The sequence below is a fragment of the Cebus imitator genome, unplaced genomic scaffold (assembly GCF_001604975.1).
Source record: "Cebus imitator isolate Cc_AM_T3 unplaced genomic scaffold, Cebus_imitator-1.0 Scaffold443, whole genome shotgun sequence".
Classification (NCBI taxonomy): Eukaryota; Metazoa; Chordata; class Mammalia; order Primates; family Cebidae; genus Cebus; species Cebus imitator.
In genome coordinates this window covers 547,568-562,550 of record NW_016107758.1, presented here as the reverse complement: position 1 = coordinate 562,550, position 14,983 = coordinate 547,568, and the positions used below count along the sequence as shown (strand labels likewise).

Genomic DNA, 14,983 nt, shown 5'->3' with positions numbered 1-14,983 from the left:
TATAGGATCTCCCTTTGTTGCCAGGCTGGAGTGCAATAGCACAGTCTCTGCTCACTGCAACCTCCACCTCCTGGATTCAAGTGATTCTCCTGCCTCAGCCTCCCAAGTAGCTGGGATTACTGGCACTGGCCACCATGCCCAGCTGTTGGTTTTTTTTTGTTTGTTTTTAGTAGAGATGGGGTTTTGCCATGTTGGCCAGGCTGGTCTCGAACTCCTGACCTCAGGTGATCCACCAGCCTCAGCCTCCCAAAGTGCTGAGATTACAGGTGTGAACCACTGCACCTGGCCTTCAGTATTTTGCTTTCAGTAGAAATTAGAATGACTTAGTGTTTGGGCAATATTTTGGGAAATAGGAAGCTTACATCCTTATTTAGACCCTTACATTTATATCTTGGCTTTGAGAACATCTAACTTAGGATTTTCTTTTAATTGAGATAAAATGTATATATCATAAAATTCACCATGTTAAAGTATACAATTCGATTGTTTTAGGATTTTTACATAGTTGTATGACCATGACTACTATCTAATTTCAGAACATTTCGTCAACCCAGAAAGAGACCCTCATACTCTTTAGCAATTATTCTACCAGCCCCCAGCAACCACTGACATCCAGAACAGGCACCCATCAGGATATTCCCTCTCTATAGATTTACCTATTCTAGATATTTCATATAAATGGGATCATATAACATGTAGCGTATTGTGTATGGTGTTTTCTTGTTTCCAAGTTCACTCATGTGGTAGCATGTATCAGTCTTATTCCTTCTTACGGCTAAAGGGGTTTGTTTTTTTCTTTGGTGCTGTCTCTGAGGGGACTGTTTCTCACTTTGCCACCTCTCACATTGAGTTTGCAGATAAGAGTAAACGTTGGTGACATGAAGTGTAGACACTGAAATGCCCAAGCAGTGTCTCAAGATGTTTTTTAAATTTTATTTTGAAACCATTTATAGAAAAGCTACACAAACAGCGCAGAAAGATCCTGCTGGCCTTTACCTGAGATGCCATCTGCGTTTCACCAGTTGCCCCAGAGTTGTTTACTACAGAAGGTCCAATCTAGGAGCAGGTCCAATGCTATACCCAGGTGTTCTGTCTGGTCTCTGCAGTCTGGAACATTCCTTCCTTCTTTCCTTGGTTTTCATGACCTTGACATCTTGAAAGATTACAGGGCAGTCATTTTGTAGAATGCTTATGATACAGGATGGTCCAGTGCTTCCCCAGGATCAGACCCTGGGCTCACTGCCTAGGCAAGAAACTCCCAGGTGGTGATATATCCTGATTCGTATAGCACATAGGGTCCCTCTGTCCCGCTGGTGGTGATGGTAGCATCGATCACTTGGTCAAGATGATGGTTCCCAGCTTTTCTCTGTACAGAGTTACTTTTGGCTAGGTGGTGGCTCATGCCTGTAGTCCCAACAGAGGCTGAGGCAGGAGGGTTACTTGAGGCCAGGTGTTTGATGAGACCAGCCTGGGCAACATAGCAAGACCCCATCTCTACAAAAAAAAAATTAAAAATAGAAAATTAAGATTGGTGTCTAGTGCCTGTAGTCCCAGCTGCTCCAGAGGCTGAGTCGGGATGACTGCTTGAGCCCAGCAGTTTAAGGCTTCAGTGAGCAAGACCTTATCTCTTAAGAAAAGTTACTTTTTATCCTTTGTAACTAAGTAATTTGTGGAGAGATACTTTGAGACTAAGTAAATATCTTGTACCTCATCTCATTCACTTTTTAGTTAGATCACTATGATGGTTGCCCAATGGTGACTCTTTAAATCCCATTCTTCCTACTACTGGAAGGAAGTTTTCTCTCCATGTATTTACTTTATGTCACTGGATTCATAGATTCAAATCCGATACTTGATAATCTGTTGGTTTCATTATTTATTTTTATCTTTAACTTTCCCACATTTGGCCCAAGAGAGGCCCTCCAAGCTGTGTCCTTCTCACATGTCCTCTCATTTTTTGAGCACTTCTTTGCTTTCTTACAGAATAAGACATGCTAGGCTTGTTTTGTACTTTGCCTGCTTCACTGTGAAGTCAGCCATTTCCCCCCCAGAGCCCAGCTGTTTTAGTGAAGACTGGTGTTTAGAGACCAAGATCTATGCACTCAGTGTGCCCATTGCTTTTTGGGGTGCCAGCACTCCTGGCCCTCTCAATAGACAATGCTACGCATGTGTGCATACACCCACTCACCTCACATAACTATATTTACCTCTTTGTCTGTCTGTATCTGCTGAGACCAGGAATTCCCATCATTTGTCCCTGTTACACTCTAGCACTCTGTTCTAGCTTCAGGGAGAAACCTGACCCTGCTCCCAGCCCTGCCCAGCCACCATCATTGCCCCTTCCAGACCATCCTCCTTGCAGGAGTGAACTTCAAAAAATGTATATTAACATTGATTTAAAACGTTTGCAGTAAAACCTTATCAAAGAAATTAAATTAGCCGGGCATAGTGGGTCATGCCTGTGATCCCAGCACTTCGGGAAGTAAAGATGGACAGATCACCTGAGGTCAGGAGTTCAAGACCAGCCTAGCCAACACGGTGAAACCCCATCTCTATTAAAAATACAAAAATTAGCCAGGCGTGGTGGCACACACTTATATTCCCAGATATACAGGAGGCCGAGGCAGGAGAATCGCCTGAACCCAGGAGGCGGAGGTTGTAGTCAGTGGAGATCACGCCACTGCACTCCAGCCTGGGCGATAGAGTGACAGCCTGTCTCCAAAAAAACAACAAAGGCTGTAAATCTTTCCATTTCTTCTTCTGATTCTCTATTTCCTTTAAATATTTAAAACAATATGGGGAGATAAACAAGTCCAGGTATATCCTTCCGAGCGAATTGTTTCTTTTACATGATGTAAGGCCTCTTTCTCACGTATTGTACCTGAGCTTAATACTGCTACACTGGCGCTCCTTCAGTCAGTAGTTGTTGAGTGTATCTTTTTCCATCTCTTTCAGCATTTCAGTGTCCTTGTGTTCCAGATGTACCTTGAGTTTGACATCAGCCTGAGCAACATAGCAAGACCTCATCTCTACAAAAAAATTTTTAATAGAAAATTAGCCAGGATTGGTGTCTGGTGTCTGTAGTCCCAGCTACTCAGTGGCTGAGGCAGGATGATTTCTTGAGCCCAAGGGTTTGAGGCTGCAGTGAGCAGAGATTGCACCACTGCACTCCAGCCTAGGCAACAGAACAAGACTCCATCTCAAAAAAAAAAAATTGTCTTTTTAGAACAGATAGATTAATATGTTTAGTTATTGACATTTTTAAGTCAGAGCTATTTCAGATATAATGGGAAAATACCAAGTGGATTGCTGTGTTGTCAAGGATGTGACTTAAGCATTCCCTATTTCATGAGAAAGGGGATATGTGTTAGATTACAAATGTGCCACAAAGTGTCGGTCTCTTGTATTTCAGGGCACCACCAAAATCAACACTTTCAACTGGTCCAAGGTTCGTAAACTAAGCTTCAAGAGGAAAAGATTCCTTATCAAACTTCATCCAGAGGTTCATGTAAGTATTATTTTGAGCTTTTTTGTTTGTTTGTTTTGCTTTTTTCGTTTATTAGTTTTGAGACGGAGTTTTGCTCTTGTTGCCCAGGCTGGAGTGCAGTGGTCTAATCTTGGCTCGCCACAACCTCCACCTCCCAGGTTAAAGCAATTCTCCTGCCTCAGCCTCCTGAGTAGCTGGAATTACAGGCATGCACCACCATGCCCAGCTAATTTTGTATTTTTAGTAGAGATGGGGTTTCTCCATGTTGGCCAGGGTGGTCTTAAACTCCCGTCCTCAAGTGATCCACCCACCTTGGCCTCCCAACGTGCTGGGATTACAGGTGTGAGCCACCATGCCTGGCCTTGAGCATTTTTAATTCGTAATTTATTCTGCCAAAACATAGCTACTTTGTAAATCATTTCAGCATGATGTACATAAGAACTCAAGGACAGGATTCAGGACTTAGGTCTGGAGGGGCTGAGGACAGTCCGCCTAGCCAGCCTCACACCACCTCCCCCAGGAACTTTGTCACTCACATGTTGCTGCCTCAAAACCCCAGAGTTTCAGACTCAGTGGGTCTGGGATGAGCCCAAGAAGGTACACATCTGACAAGCTCCCAGGGGCTGCTGAGAACCATGGTTAGTGGCAGCCTCTTTGTTCTTTAGGTAATAAAGCTGAAGAACAAAGTGTTCAAAATGATCTGAAGCCCTACAGCAATTGAGAGCTTCAGAATGAATTGAGGAGTGTCACGGATGTTCTGTGGTATCCTTCATTCAGAAATTGACCTTTGAATAGCTCTAAGTGAAGAAGCCTTGATTATCAGGAAGTAAATATTCCTTCTTTACTGACTACTAATTAATAAAGTAATTACATACGAATTTACTAAAATGAGTAAAAATGGAAAAAATAAATGCCTGTGCAGTGTATTTGGAAAAATCCAGTAATTCTGGTTTTTCAAAGATGTTCCAATTGCTGCATTTCCACTGTACAAAGGGAGTTCGAAAATAAAAAGTAGATTTGCCAAGCCGCCATGCGTTTGAAGCTTAAGAGATGGCCATGCCTATGTCAGCCTGGACACATTTTGGGTTATCAGAGTTTTAGAGCCCTTGGGCCAGTTGGAAGAAAGGCTCTGCCTACGCCTTTAAAAGGCACTTGAGTAGGGGCTTTGTCACACACTGGGTTCACGTGCTATGTGTAAGTATGTTTGCTTTTGGTAGCAGGCTTGAAAGTGGCTTTAATTATTTTAAGTATCTCTTCTGTGGATGAAAGGAAAGTAGAAGGAATGCCAAACACACATACAAAACACAAGTACAGACTGTTTTACTCTGTGAGTTAAAAAAAACTGTTTCTTGCAGTTATTCTGAGATGATAGGGAAAGTTAACCACAGCAGCCCATAACTGTTTGTATCTGCACTTAGCAGTTACATTTTACTTACTTAAACGCTTTTTTTAAAGACTAAATGTAAGAATCAAAGTTTTACAGTCTTTGTGGAAGGTAATTGGGTAACATATCAGCAGGTTCAAAAATGTGCAGTCTTTGAGCTCAGATTTCCATTTCTAGCAATTTATCCTAAGGAATAACTGTGAGAGAGAATCCAGTTTCTTCAGGGCTATATTCATGAAATATAATTCAGGGCTATATTTCTGAAAACTGCATATCCTGGACATCTAAGATATCCTAGATTTTAAAATATATATAATATGTAGAAGCAATTCAGTAATAATATATATGTGTGTGTGTATGTGTGTGTGTGTGTGTGTGTGTGCGCGCGTGTGTGCATATATATATATACATATATATATATATAATCAGCTAGCATGAAAAATGCCATCCTTTGATAGGTGGAAAAAGTGTTTACAAAGATAAAATTCAGAATGTTGATAGTTGTGTGATTGTGGGTGACTTCATTTTTCTGCTGTTTCTACTGTGAATATATATACTGTATTTCTCTTAATTAAGTAAATGGAACCAGAAGACTTTGTATACAATTTTTAGAAAAATCCTTCCTGGGCTGGGTGCAGTGGTGCACCCCTATAATCCCAGTACTTTGGGAGGCCGAGGTTCTGGGCAGATCACTTGGGCTCAGGAGTTTAAGACCAGCCTGGCCAACATGGGAAAACTCTTTCACTACAAAAAATACAAAAATCAGCTGGGCCTGGTGGCATGCGCCTGTAGTCCCTGCTACTAGGAGGCTGGAGGGGAGCAGCTGAGGTGGGATGATTGCTTGAGCCTGGGAGGTCGAGGTTGCAGTGATCCAAGATGATGCCATCGCACTCCAACCTGGGTGACAGAGCAAGATCCTGTCTCAAAAAAAATCCTTCCTAATTTTTAATTTTGGCATTGCCTGTTGTGTGATCTGCTTCCTAAATGTACTTTTTCTTGTCCAGTACTTCATTCTTGAATTAATTAAACCTTTGTGTTTTGTTTTTAGGGACCTTACCAGGACACATTAGAATTTTTGTTGGGGAGTAGAGATGAATGTAAGAACTTCTGGAAGATTTGTGTGGAGTATCACACCTTTTTTAGACTTTTGGACCAACCTAAGCCAAAAGCAAAAGCCGTCTTCTTCAGCCGAGGCTCCTCCTTCAGATACAGGTAGGGGCCATGCTGTGGGTTGCATGGGCCCCTCACTGGTGTGTAAGGCTGAGAAAATAGATGATTCCTTGTCAAGAAAGAAATGTTACAAAATGTTTCAGAGAATTACAAAGTGGAGGATTTGTGAAAGAATGACTAGAGGAAGCATATGAAATAAAATAGTGGGAAAAAATAGGCTTTAAAAACTTCGCTCAGAAATTCAGTTATGCTTAGCTTACTACAAACTATAACTTTAAAATATATATATTGGCCCAGTGGCTCACGCCTGTAATTCCAATACTTTGGGAGGCCAAGGCGGGTGGGTCATTTGAGGTCAGGAATTCGAGACTATCCTGACCAACATGGTGAAACCCCATCTCTACTAAAAATACAAAAATTAGCTGGGCGTGGTGGCGAGTGCCTGTAATCGAAGCTACTCAGGAGGCTGAGGCATAAGAATAGCTTGACCCCGGGAGGTGGAGATTGCAGTGAGCTGAGGTCGCACCACTGCACTCCAGCCTGAGCAGTAGAGTGAGACTCAGTCTCAAAAAATAAAATAAAATATATATATGTGTATATTTATGAGAGAGGATGGGTAAATCTTTCTTTTCCTTTGTCTTTTACTCTGAAAAATTAATGCTAACTTACTGTTCTGTATTAAAACCCTAAACCTTTATTCACAGTGGAAGAACTCAGAAACAACTAGTAGATTATTTCAGAGACACTGGAATGAAGAGACATCCATATGAAAGGTAAGCTCTGGCCTTTCTGATGTAAAATTTGTGCTTTGTATATATATATATATATATATATATATATATATATATATATATATATATATGTATGTATATATATGATAGAAAAAGAGAGAGAAGAGAGACTGGGTCTTGCTCTGTCGCCTGGGCTGGAGTACAGTGGCGTGATCACAGCTTACTGCAGCCTCAGACTCCTGGGCTCAAGCAATCCTCCCACCTCAGCCTCCCAAGTATCTGGGACTGGGTGCACACCACCACCCCCTGGCTAATTTTTTTTTTTCTGTAGAGACAGTGTCTTGCTATGTCACCAGGCTGGTCTCAAACACGTGAGCTCAAGTAATCCTCCCACCTCAGCCTCCCAAAGTGCTGGGATTATAGGTGTGAGCCACCATGCCCAGCCTATTTTAAGTATTTTTAATCTTTACTTGAATAAAAGTCACTTCAACTACATGAATGTGTATTTTTATAGTTCACCTTCAATTTTTTTAGAGAAAATGGATTTGTAATATTTTTTATACATACATTGTATACACATAGAGATAATACTTTTTAGTTTTTACATAGTATAGTAAACTTTTAATCTGAAAATTCTTGTTTCCCTACATGTGGAATTTTTTTTCTTTTAGTGTGGGTGTATAATCTTACCTCTCTTGGGACCTCTGTTTTTTATTTGAATTCTTGTTTTCTGTTACCTTGCCCCTTTTTAGTTAGATACCTCTTAGCTACATTTTCATGGGAGGTTTTCTTCATGGATACAGCATGTGCTTGCTGCTTTAAAAACAGGTCTTGAAAAGGGGAGGGTTTGGCTTCTCACAGCTTGTTCTGTTTTGCAGAAGGCACAGCAAGACTCACATGTCCATTCGTGCTCTGACTGCAGACCTACCAAAACAGGTTAGTTTTTTCTGGTTAAAAACATAGGCAATAGTGGTTATCTATACTCTTTTGGAAAATAATCTGTCAGTATTGTAACTAACATGGAAGAATGGTTTGATCCCAGAAGTCAGGGCTACAGTGAGCCAAGATAGTGCCACTGCACTCCAGCCTGGATGGCAGCAGGATCCCATCTCAAACCAAAAGAGAGAGATAAAGCCTGTGGTTGAGATGTGCATCACTATGAGGCGTGCATCATCACAGTGTTGTATGCAATAATACACCACAAAATCCTGATAGCTCTCATCTGTGCCAGATGACTTACTTGCTATGTTTTTAGCCGTATTCACTTAGCAGGATTTTTTGTTAACCACTAAGAGCATGGCTTCAAAAGAGTATGTGGTAACAGGGGGAAATTCTTGCTATTATATTACGGATGAAAACCAGGAAACAAATTTATGTCTATATGTCTTTCGCATGATTGCAACTACCAAAACAAAGATACACATACCAACTCTCACAGATGCTTCATACAAAAATACTTGAGGAGAATGTCCCAGAATGTGACAACAGCTGCTCCGTGCCCCTGTGATGGGACATCAGTGACCTTGTCATGTTCCAGGTCTTCACTGCAGTCCCTTCCCATGTTTATGTTGGTATGTTAACGTCCACATGCAAGCATATTTTTACCTAGAATCTTGCATGTTTTGTTTTGTTTTTCCCAGACAGAATCTTACTCTCTTGCCCAGGCTGGAGTGCAGTGGCATGATCTAGGCTCACTGCAACCTCTGCCTCCTGGGTTCGAGCAATTCTCATTCCTCAGCCTCCTGAGTAGCTGGGATTATTGGTACATACCACCATGCCTGGCTGATTTTTGTGTTGTTCAGTAGTGATGAGGTTTCACCACGTTGGCCAGGCTGGTCTCGAATTCCTGGCCTCAAGTGATACGCCTGCCTTGGCCTCCCAACGTGCCAGAATTATAGACATGAGCCACTGCGCCCCATCAGAATCTTACGTTTTTTGTATAACATACAGCTTTTTCTTCGTGGTGCTATAGTTTCATATTTATAATTCTTATCTCTGCACGATGTTAATTTTTTTAATGGTTTGTCATTTATACTGTCATAGCACTTCAGGAGCTATACTTGCACCTCATTATATTAAAGCTCATGTAAGCTGGGCACAGTGGCTCATACCCATAATCCCAACTAATCAGGAGGCTGAGGCTGGTGGACTGCTTGAAGCCAGGTGTTCGAGACCAGTCTGGACAACATAGTGAGACCCATCTATCTGAAAACTTTTTTTAAATTAGCCAGCTGTGGCGGCACCCAGCTGTAGTTCCAGCTACTTGGGTGGCTGCGGTATAAGGGTCACTTGAGCCTAGAGTTCAAGGCACTGCAGTGAGCCACAATTGCACCACTGTACTCCAGACTAGGCAACAGAGTGAGAATGTCTCAAAAAAAAAAAACATAGTATCCCAGTTTTTTTTTTTCATCATTGGTATTTGACATCAAAACCTTGTTAAACTATTTTTCTTCTTTCTTTCTTTCTTTTTTTTTTTTAAGACGGAGTCTCACCCTGTCACCCAGGCAGGAGTGCAATGGCACGATCTCCGCTCATCGCAACCTCCACCTCCCGGGTTCAAGTGATTCTCCTGCCTCAGCCTCCCAAGTAGCTGGGATTATAGGCACCCACCACCACACCCGGCTAATTTTTGTATTTTTAGTAGAGACAGGGTTTCACCATGCTGGCCTGTCTGGTCTCGAACTCCTGACCTTGTGATCTGCCCACCTCAGCCTCCCAAAGTCCTGGGATTACAGGTGTGAGCCACCATGCCCAGCCAACCTTCTTAAACTCTTTTAGGTATGTTTCCTCTTTAGAAATTTCTTATTAAATCAATTCCATTAAAATTAAAAAGTATTTTTAATTGTTCCTTTAGAAAGTTTGATTTTTTTTTTTTTTTTTTTTTTTTTTTTAATTTTTTTTTTTTTTTTTTTTTTTTTTTTGAGACAGGGTCTCACTCTGTCTTCCAGGCTGCATGATTACAGCTCATTGCAGCCCCCACCTCCCAGGCTCAGGTGATCCTTGCACCTCAGCCTCCCAAGTAGCTGAGACTACAGGCCTGTGCCACCACACCCAGCTAATTTTGTATTTTTTTGTAGAGATAGGGTCTTACCAGGTTGCCCAGGCGGGTCTCAAACTCCTGGGCTCAAGGATCCTTCTGCCTCAGCCTCCCAGAATGTTGGGAGTACAGGCATGAGACACCACACCCAGCCACAAAGTTAGAATTTAAAGTCAAAGTAAGAATCATTTAAAAGTTACTTTTAAGTCCATGCACAATGACTCATGCCTGTAATCCTAGCACTTTGGGAGGCTGAGGCAGGCAGATCACCGGAGGTCAAGAATTCAAGACCAATCTGGCCAACATGGTGAAACCCCAGGCTTAATAAAGTATAAAAATTAGCCAGGCATGATGGCAGGTGCCCGTAATCCCAGCTACTTGGGAGGCTGAGGTAGGAGAATTATTTGAACCTGGGAGGTAGAGGTTGCAGTGAGCTGAGACGGAGCCATTGCACTCCAGCCTGAGTGACAAGAATGAAACTCCATCAATCAATCAATCAATAAATGTTACCTTTAAGCTTTCAGTTCTCTTCCATTCCATTTTAAAAGCCACACAAGGATATTGAATATGGTTGAGTAATTGAGAAAAAGTGGTATGATCAGCATTTGAAAACAGGTTAATAATCTTATGGACTGTTACCTACTATTTTGTTTCTGAAAGGCTAGTAACTAAGCCTTCTACCATTGCATTTGCACGTTTTACATATGATAACACATGCGTGTGTATATTGCCTGTGTACATATTGCACAAAGTTATTCAGTTGTGTTTGGTAATGTTTTGGTCTGACCACACTCTTAACGATGTGGCGTGTGTATGTATAGTAAGGGATGTTCTTGAAGTGTGACTGCATGCTGTGATAGCACACATGAAGAGTGACACTTAGCGAGTAGAGAGGGCTCAGCCTTGTCCTTGTGTGTGGAACCATGCAGGGAGGATGTGTTAGGGTACCCTTGGAGTAGCAGGTGATACCACATAGCCACTTGACATCTGGCCCTGACCCCTCAGCATTTCCTCATCCTGCTTGGGAGCCACTTCTCCCTCAGACTTATGGCTACTCCAGTGCTTTTGAAAGGCCCCAAGGCTCCTTTGCCACTGTTGTTGGCAAAGGGCATCCTAGGCAGTGACCCTCAACCTTCTGTTGCATGTACAAGTGGACTGGAGTGTGTCCCAACTCCCTGGTGATGATGCATCTCTGACAGATGAGTGTGCATTACTGTAGAATTTGGACTGGTTACTTAGCTGTCAGTGCTGTGGTTTAGGGCTCTGTTGGCTGAGTGTAATGGCTCATCCCCTCTCCAGCTATATTTTACTCCTCGACAAAACTATGAGTCCCCTGATAATAGGATGCCAGGGAGACATGAACCACGTGTCATTAGGTTCTGCAAGATGGAAGTTTTCTTGGCGGGGCCTGATGGCATGCACCTGGAATCCAAGCACGTTGGAAGGCCCAAATGGGTGGATCACTTGAGGCCGGGAGTTTAAGCTATGATGGCACCACTGCACTTTACCGTGGGCAACAGAGCAAGACCCTGTCTCTAAAAAAATAAAAATAAGGCCCAGCACAGTGGTTCATGCCTGTAATCCCAGCTCTTTGGGAGGCCGAGGCAGGCAGATCATGAGATCAGGAGTTCGAAACCAGCCTGGCCAATATGGTGAAACCCTGTCCCTACTAAAAATAAAAAAATTAAGCCCAGCATGGTGGCAGCACCTATACTCCCAGCTACTCAGGAGACTGAGTCAGAATGGCTTGAACCTGGGAGGCAGAGGTTGCAGTGAGCCAAGATTGCACCCCTACACTCCAGCCTGGGCGACAGAATGAGATGCTATCTCAAAAAATAATAATAAAAATTAAAAATTTTAATTTAATTTGAAAAACATTATTGTGGATATTTTATGTCATAATAAGAGAAAAAAACAGAATTGTAAGGGTTTATAAGCAGATGATCCAGGGTTAATTTGCAATGCTATTTTACAAATCTTCAGTTCTACAAGGGAAAGTCTGGTGAATTGCCCCTTTTCATAAAAGCTGTAACAGAAATGTGTGGATGCCCTAAGTTAGGCCCAGTTGGCTTTGCAACTTCTAGTGGTCATTTGTAATTTTATATCCTTTTTTTCATTTCTTAATTTTGATTCCCAGAGCATCTCATTCACCGAGGGACTGAGGACCCCTGCCTCCCCATCTTCAGCGAATGCCTCCTTTTACCCCCTCTCTCACTCCACCTTGGTCCCCGTTGGCCTGCCAGAGTTTAAGGACAGCAGCAGCTCTCTCACAGATCCTCAGGTTTCCTACGTCAAGAGTTCAGCTGCAGAGAGGAGCAGTGGAGCAGTGGCTGGAGGCCCTGACACACCATCGGCCCAGCCCCTCGGGGCCCCCGCACTCCAGCCTGGTCCAGGTGTCGGGTTTTGTCATGTTGTGAGCAGCTGTGGTTCTGTCTGTCCTGGGGGGCAAGGTTTTGGTGCCTTAGACCTAGACACAGGGAGGGCTGGGAGGGAGCACAGAGCTGCTTGTAAAAATGACAGTGGTGGGGATGACTTTACCACAGGCTCATTCCCTTCCAGTGGGGAGCACCGGTGTGACCGGCAGTGCCGTGGGGGGCCCCCTGCTTTCACATTGACAAATGCCCAGCTGCAGGTGTCTGAGGAGTTTATAGACGATGACCCGGCAGACATCTCTTTCTTTGCTGGAGGGTCGGAGGCATTTTCTTTTCCTTACGGCTCTGTAGTCTCACAGGAACCTCAGGCCTCTGCCCAGCCTCTGGGGGCCCCTCCTTTGTGTGGGCTTCCAGGGTCTGCTCAGTCCAGCCCAGACAGGTACTCCACTGAGGCAGTAGACATGAACACAGAAGATGATTTTGCATTTGAGGAAGAAAGTGACTTCAATGGCAACGCACACCCCTCAGACACCTCGGAGCTATTTGAGGTGAAGGCACAGGCCAGCCGGATGCAGCGCCTGCTGGGTCCTTCTGAGACCAGCTCACTGAGGAACAGCCAGTCTGAAAGCAGCTCCCTCAATAACATGCCGCTACGTGGCGGGCTGTTTTTGCATACATGCAACTCAGCCAATCAGTCTGAGGCCAGCTCCATGGTCAACTTCCCAGCCTACTCAGTCCGCTCTGAGTCCAGCTCGGCCTTCCAGTTCTCTGACATCATCGACCAGTTAGAGCAGCTCAGCTACCCTCCCACGACAGCCGAAGACTCCAGCAGCACAGAGTCAGACTCGTGGGACTCTGAAACCGAGGCACCCCTAGACATAAGCCTTTTCTTCAGCAACCCTTTTGCACAGACAAGTGGAGAAAGAGTCCCTTTTGATTTACAGAACAATTTAAAGAATTTGACTCCAGGAGAGCAAGTAGATAAAAACCTGTCTTGACCACCCTGGGCCCCTTTTCAAGGCACCCGCTCTCCCATGCTGTGTAGTTTAGAGCTCAGAGTTGTTCGGTTTAAACATAGAAAGTGATTTTGATTTCATGGCTACATATTCCATTTTTTTAAATTTCCTGATTTATTATACTTTTTTGAATATCAAAAAATTTGACCTTTCACTTGGAATGACGTTAAATCTATGCATCCAGTCTTAACTCTGAATACTCCAGCCAGTCCTCCTAGAAGTCCCGATAAATTGGTCTTTGTAGCTTATGTTTTTTGGAATCAGTTATTTTTTATTCAAGTGAAAACTGGTGCTATACATTCTGAATGTTACACAGTTCTGTTCATGTTGCTCTTCGGTAGAATTTGTGGATCACACTATTGATGCTGCTTTTTAAGATGAGCCATGCTGCCCGTAATTAACTAGGACATGGGTTTTGTCTCTTGTGCAGCCACTGCACTGCACAAAACCTTGAGTATGCCTCTACAGAGCCCTAACCCTGGGAAAGATGGCATAGGCCATGGCCTCCTGTGTGCTCTGGTCAAACCCGTGGAACTCTGAGACCAAGGCCCCCTAGACCTTAGCCTTTTCTTCAGCAACCCTTTTGCACAGACAAGTAGAGAAAGAGTCCCCCTGGGACTCTGGGAGGACAGTCTTCTGCTGCACTGGGGTTGGGGGTAAGAGAGTGCCTGGAACTGTCCCAGTGCCAAAGGCACCATGTCATTTTTTTTTCCACTTTTTTTAAAGGTGTCAAAGGGGCACTGCCTCGTTATTGACTTGAGACCCAGAAATAGTGCTGTGTGTAGATAGTGGTCCCAGTTGGAGAGGTGTTGGTTTAGAATGCATTTACGTAAGTTTGAGCTGTTTGCTTCTCTTCAGCTTAGTTGGGAGTATAGAAGATACATGGTTGCAAACAAAGCAAGATCAGACACACTGTGGGCATCATTCTGTCCAGGGCAGGGGGAAGGGTCCCAAGGGCAGGTGGGCCCAGGTGGCCCTTCCCCCCATCCTGCATACCCTCTCACACACACCAGGTGCCATGGGCCCTGCTGGGGACCACACGGAGAGCTTCTCGGTCTAAACCACCATGAAAGTCAAGGCTGATGTTGGTGGCATAGAGTGGGCAGGGACATCATGGGGAAACCACTGCCATGCAGCTCAGCACCCACAAGTGCCGGGCTCAGGCCAGGCCTAGGTGACACTGTTGAATTTGTCAAGTCCCCAGACAGGGTTTGGGGGTTTTATTGTTTTTCCTTTCTGATCTTACCTACTAGTGCAATACCACATTGAAAGTTTAATTCTCTTCCCAGAACTCTTGTGGAAACTTTAAACATTCGTTTCTGTTCACATAGTAAGATCTCTGACGTTTTGCCTGGATGGATTTACTGTGACTGCACAGGGACCATGTGGCTTAGGTGTCTGAGCCTTCGAGGGCGTCTTGCAAGGCTGGTTTTCCTTTTCTCATCAGTGTTGGCTGTGGCTAACCACATCAGGCAGTTTCCCATTTTTGTAGCTTTGTTATACCTAAACCACAGTCTCGTCATTTTGCTTATGCAACTAGAGCTCAGTCGGAGTAGTTGTTATCCATTCTGTTCCCGGTAATTTAGACCTGCCTTCCTAACGCTCTGGGGGCCACTGGGCACTGCTGTCTGCATTGGCTAACAAACACCTGTGAAAAGCTGCGGTAGGCCGGGCGCGGTGGCTCAAGCCTGTAATCCCAGCACTTTGGGAGGCCGAGGCGGGTGGATCACGAGGTCAAGAGATCGAGACCATCCTGGTCAACATGGTGAAACCCCGTCTCTACTAA

The 14,983-nt window shown here is 43.9% G+C and overlaps 1 protein-coding gene across 4 annotated transcripts in view; it reads left to right on the top strand.

Annotated features, from left to right (window-relative positions):
- FARP2 (FERM, ARH/RhoGEF and pleckstrin domain protein 2) overlaps positions 1-14,983 on the top strand; it is a 152,482-nt gene that overhangs the window by 85,511 nt on the left and 51,988 nt on the right. For all 4 annotated transcript variants that reach the window (XM_017510764.2, XM_037732192.1, XM_037732193.1 and 1 more), the window contains 5 exons: positions 3,413-3,508; positions 5,920-6,083; positions 6,746-6,814; positions 7,651-7,708; positions 11,947-12,202. In XM_017510764.2, the coding sequence (XP_017366253.1) occupies positions 3,413-3,508; positions 5,920-6,083; positions 6,746-6,814; positions 7,651-7,708; positions 11,947-12,202 (643 nt within the window). The remainder of the gene's footprint in view (positions 1-3,412; positions 3,509-5,919; positions 6,084-6,745; positions 6,815-7,650; positions 7,709-11,946; positions 12,203-14,983) is intronic.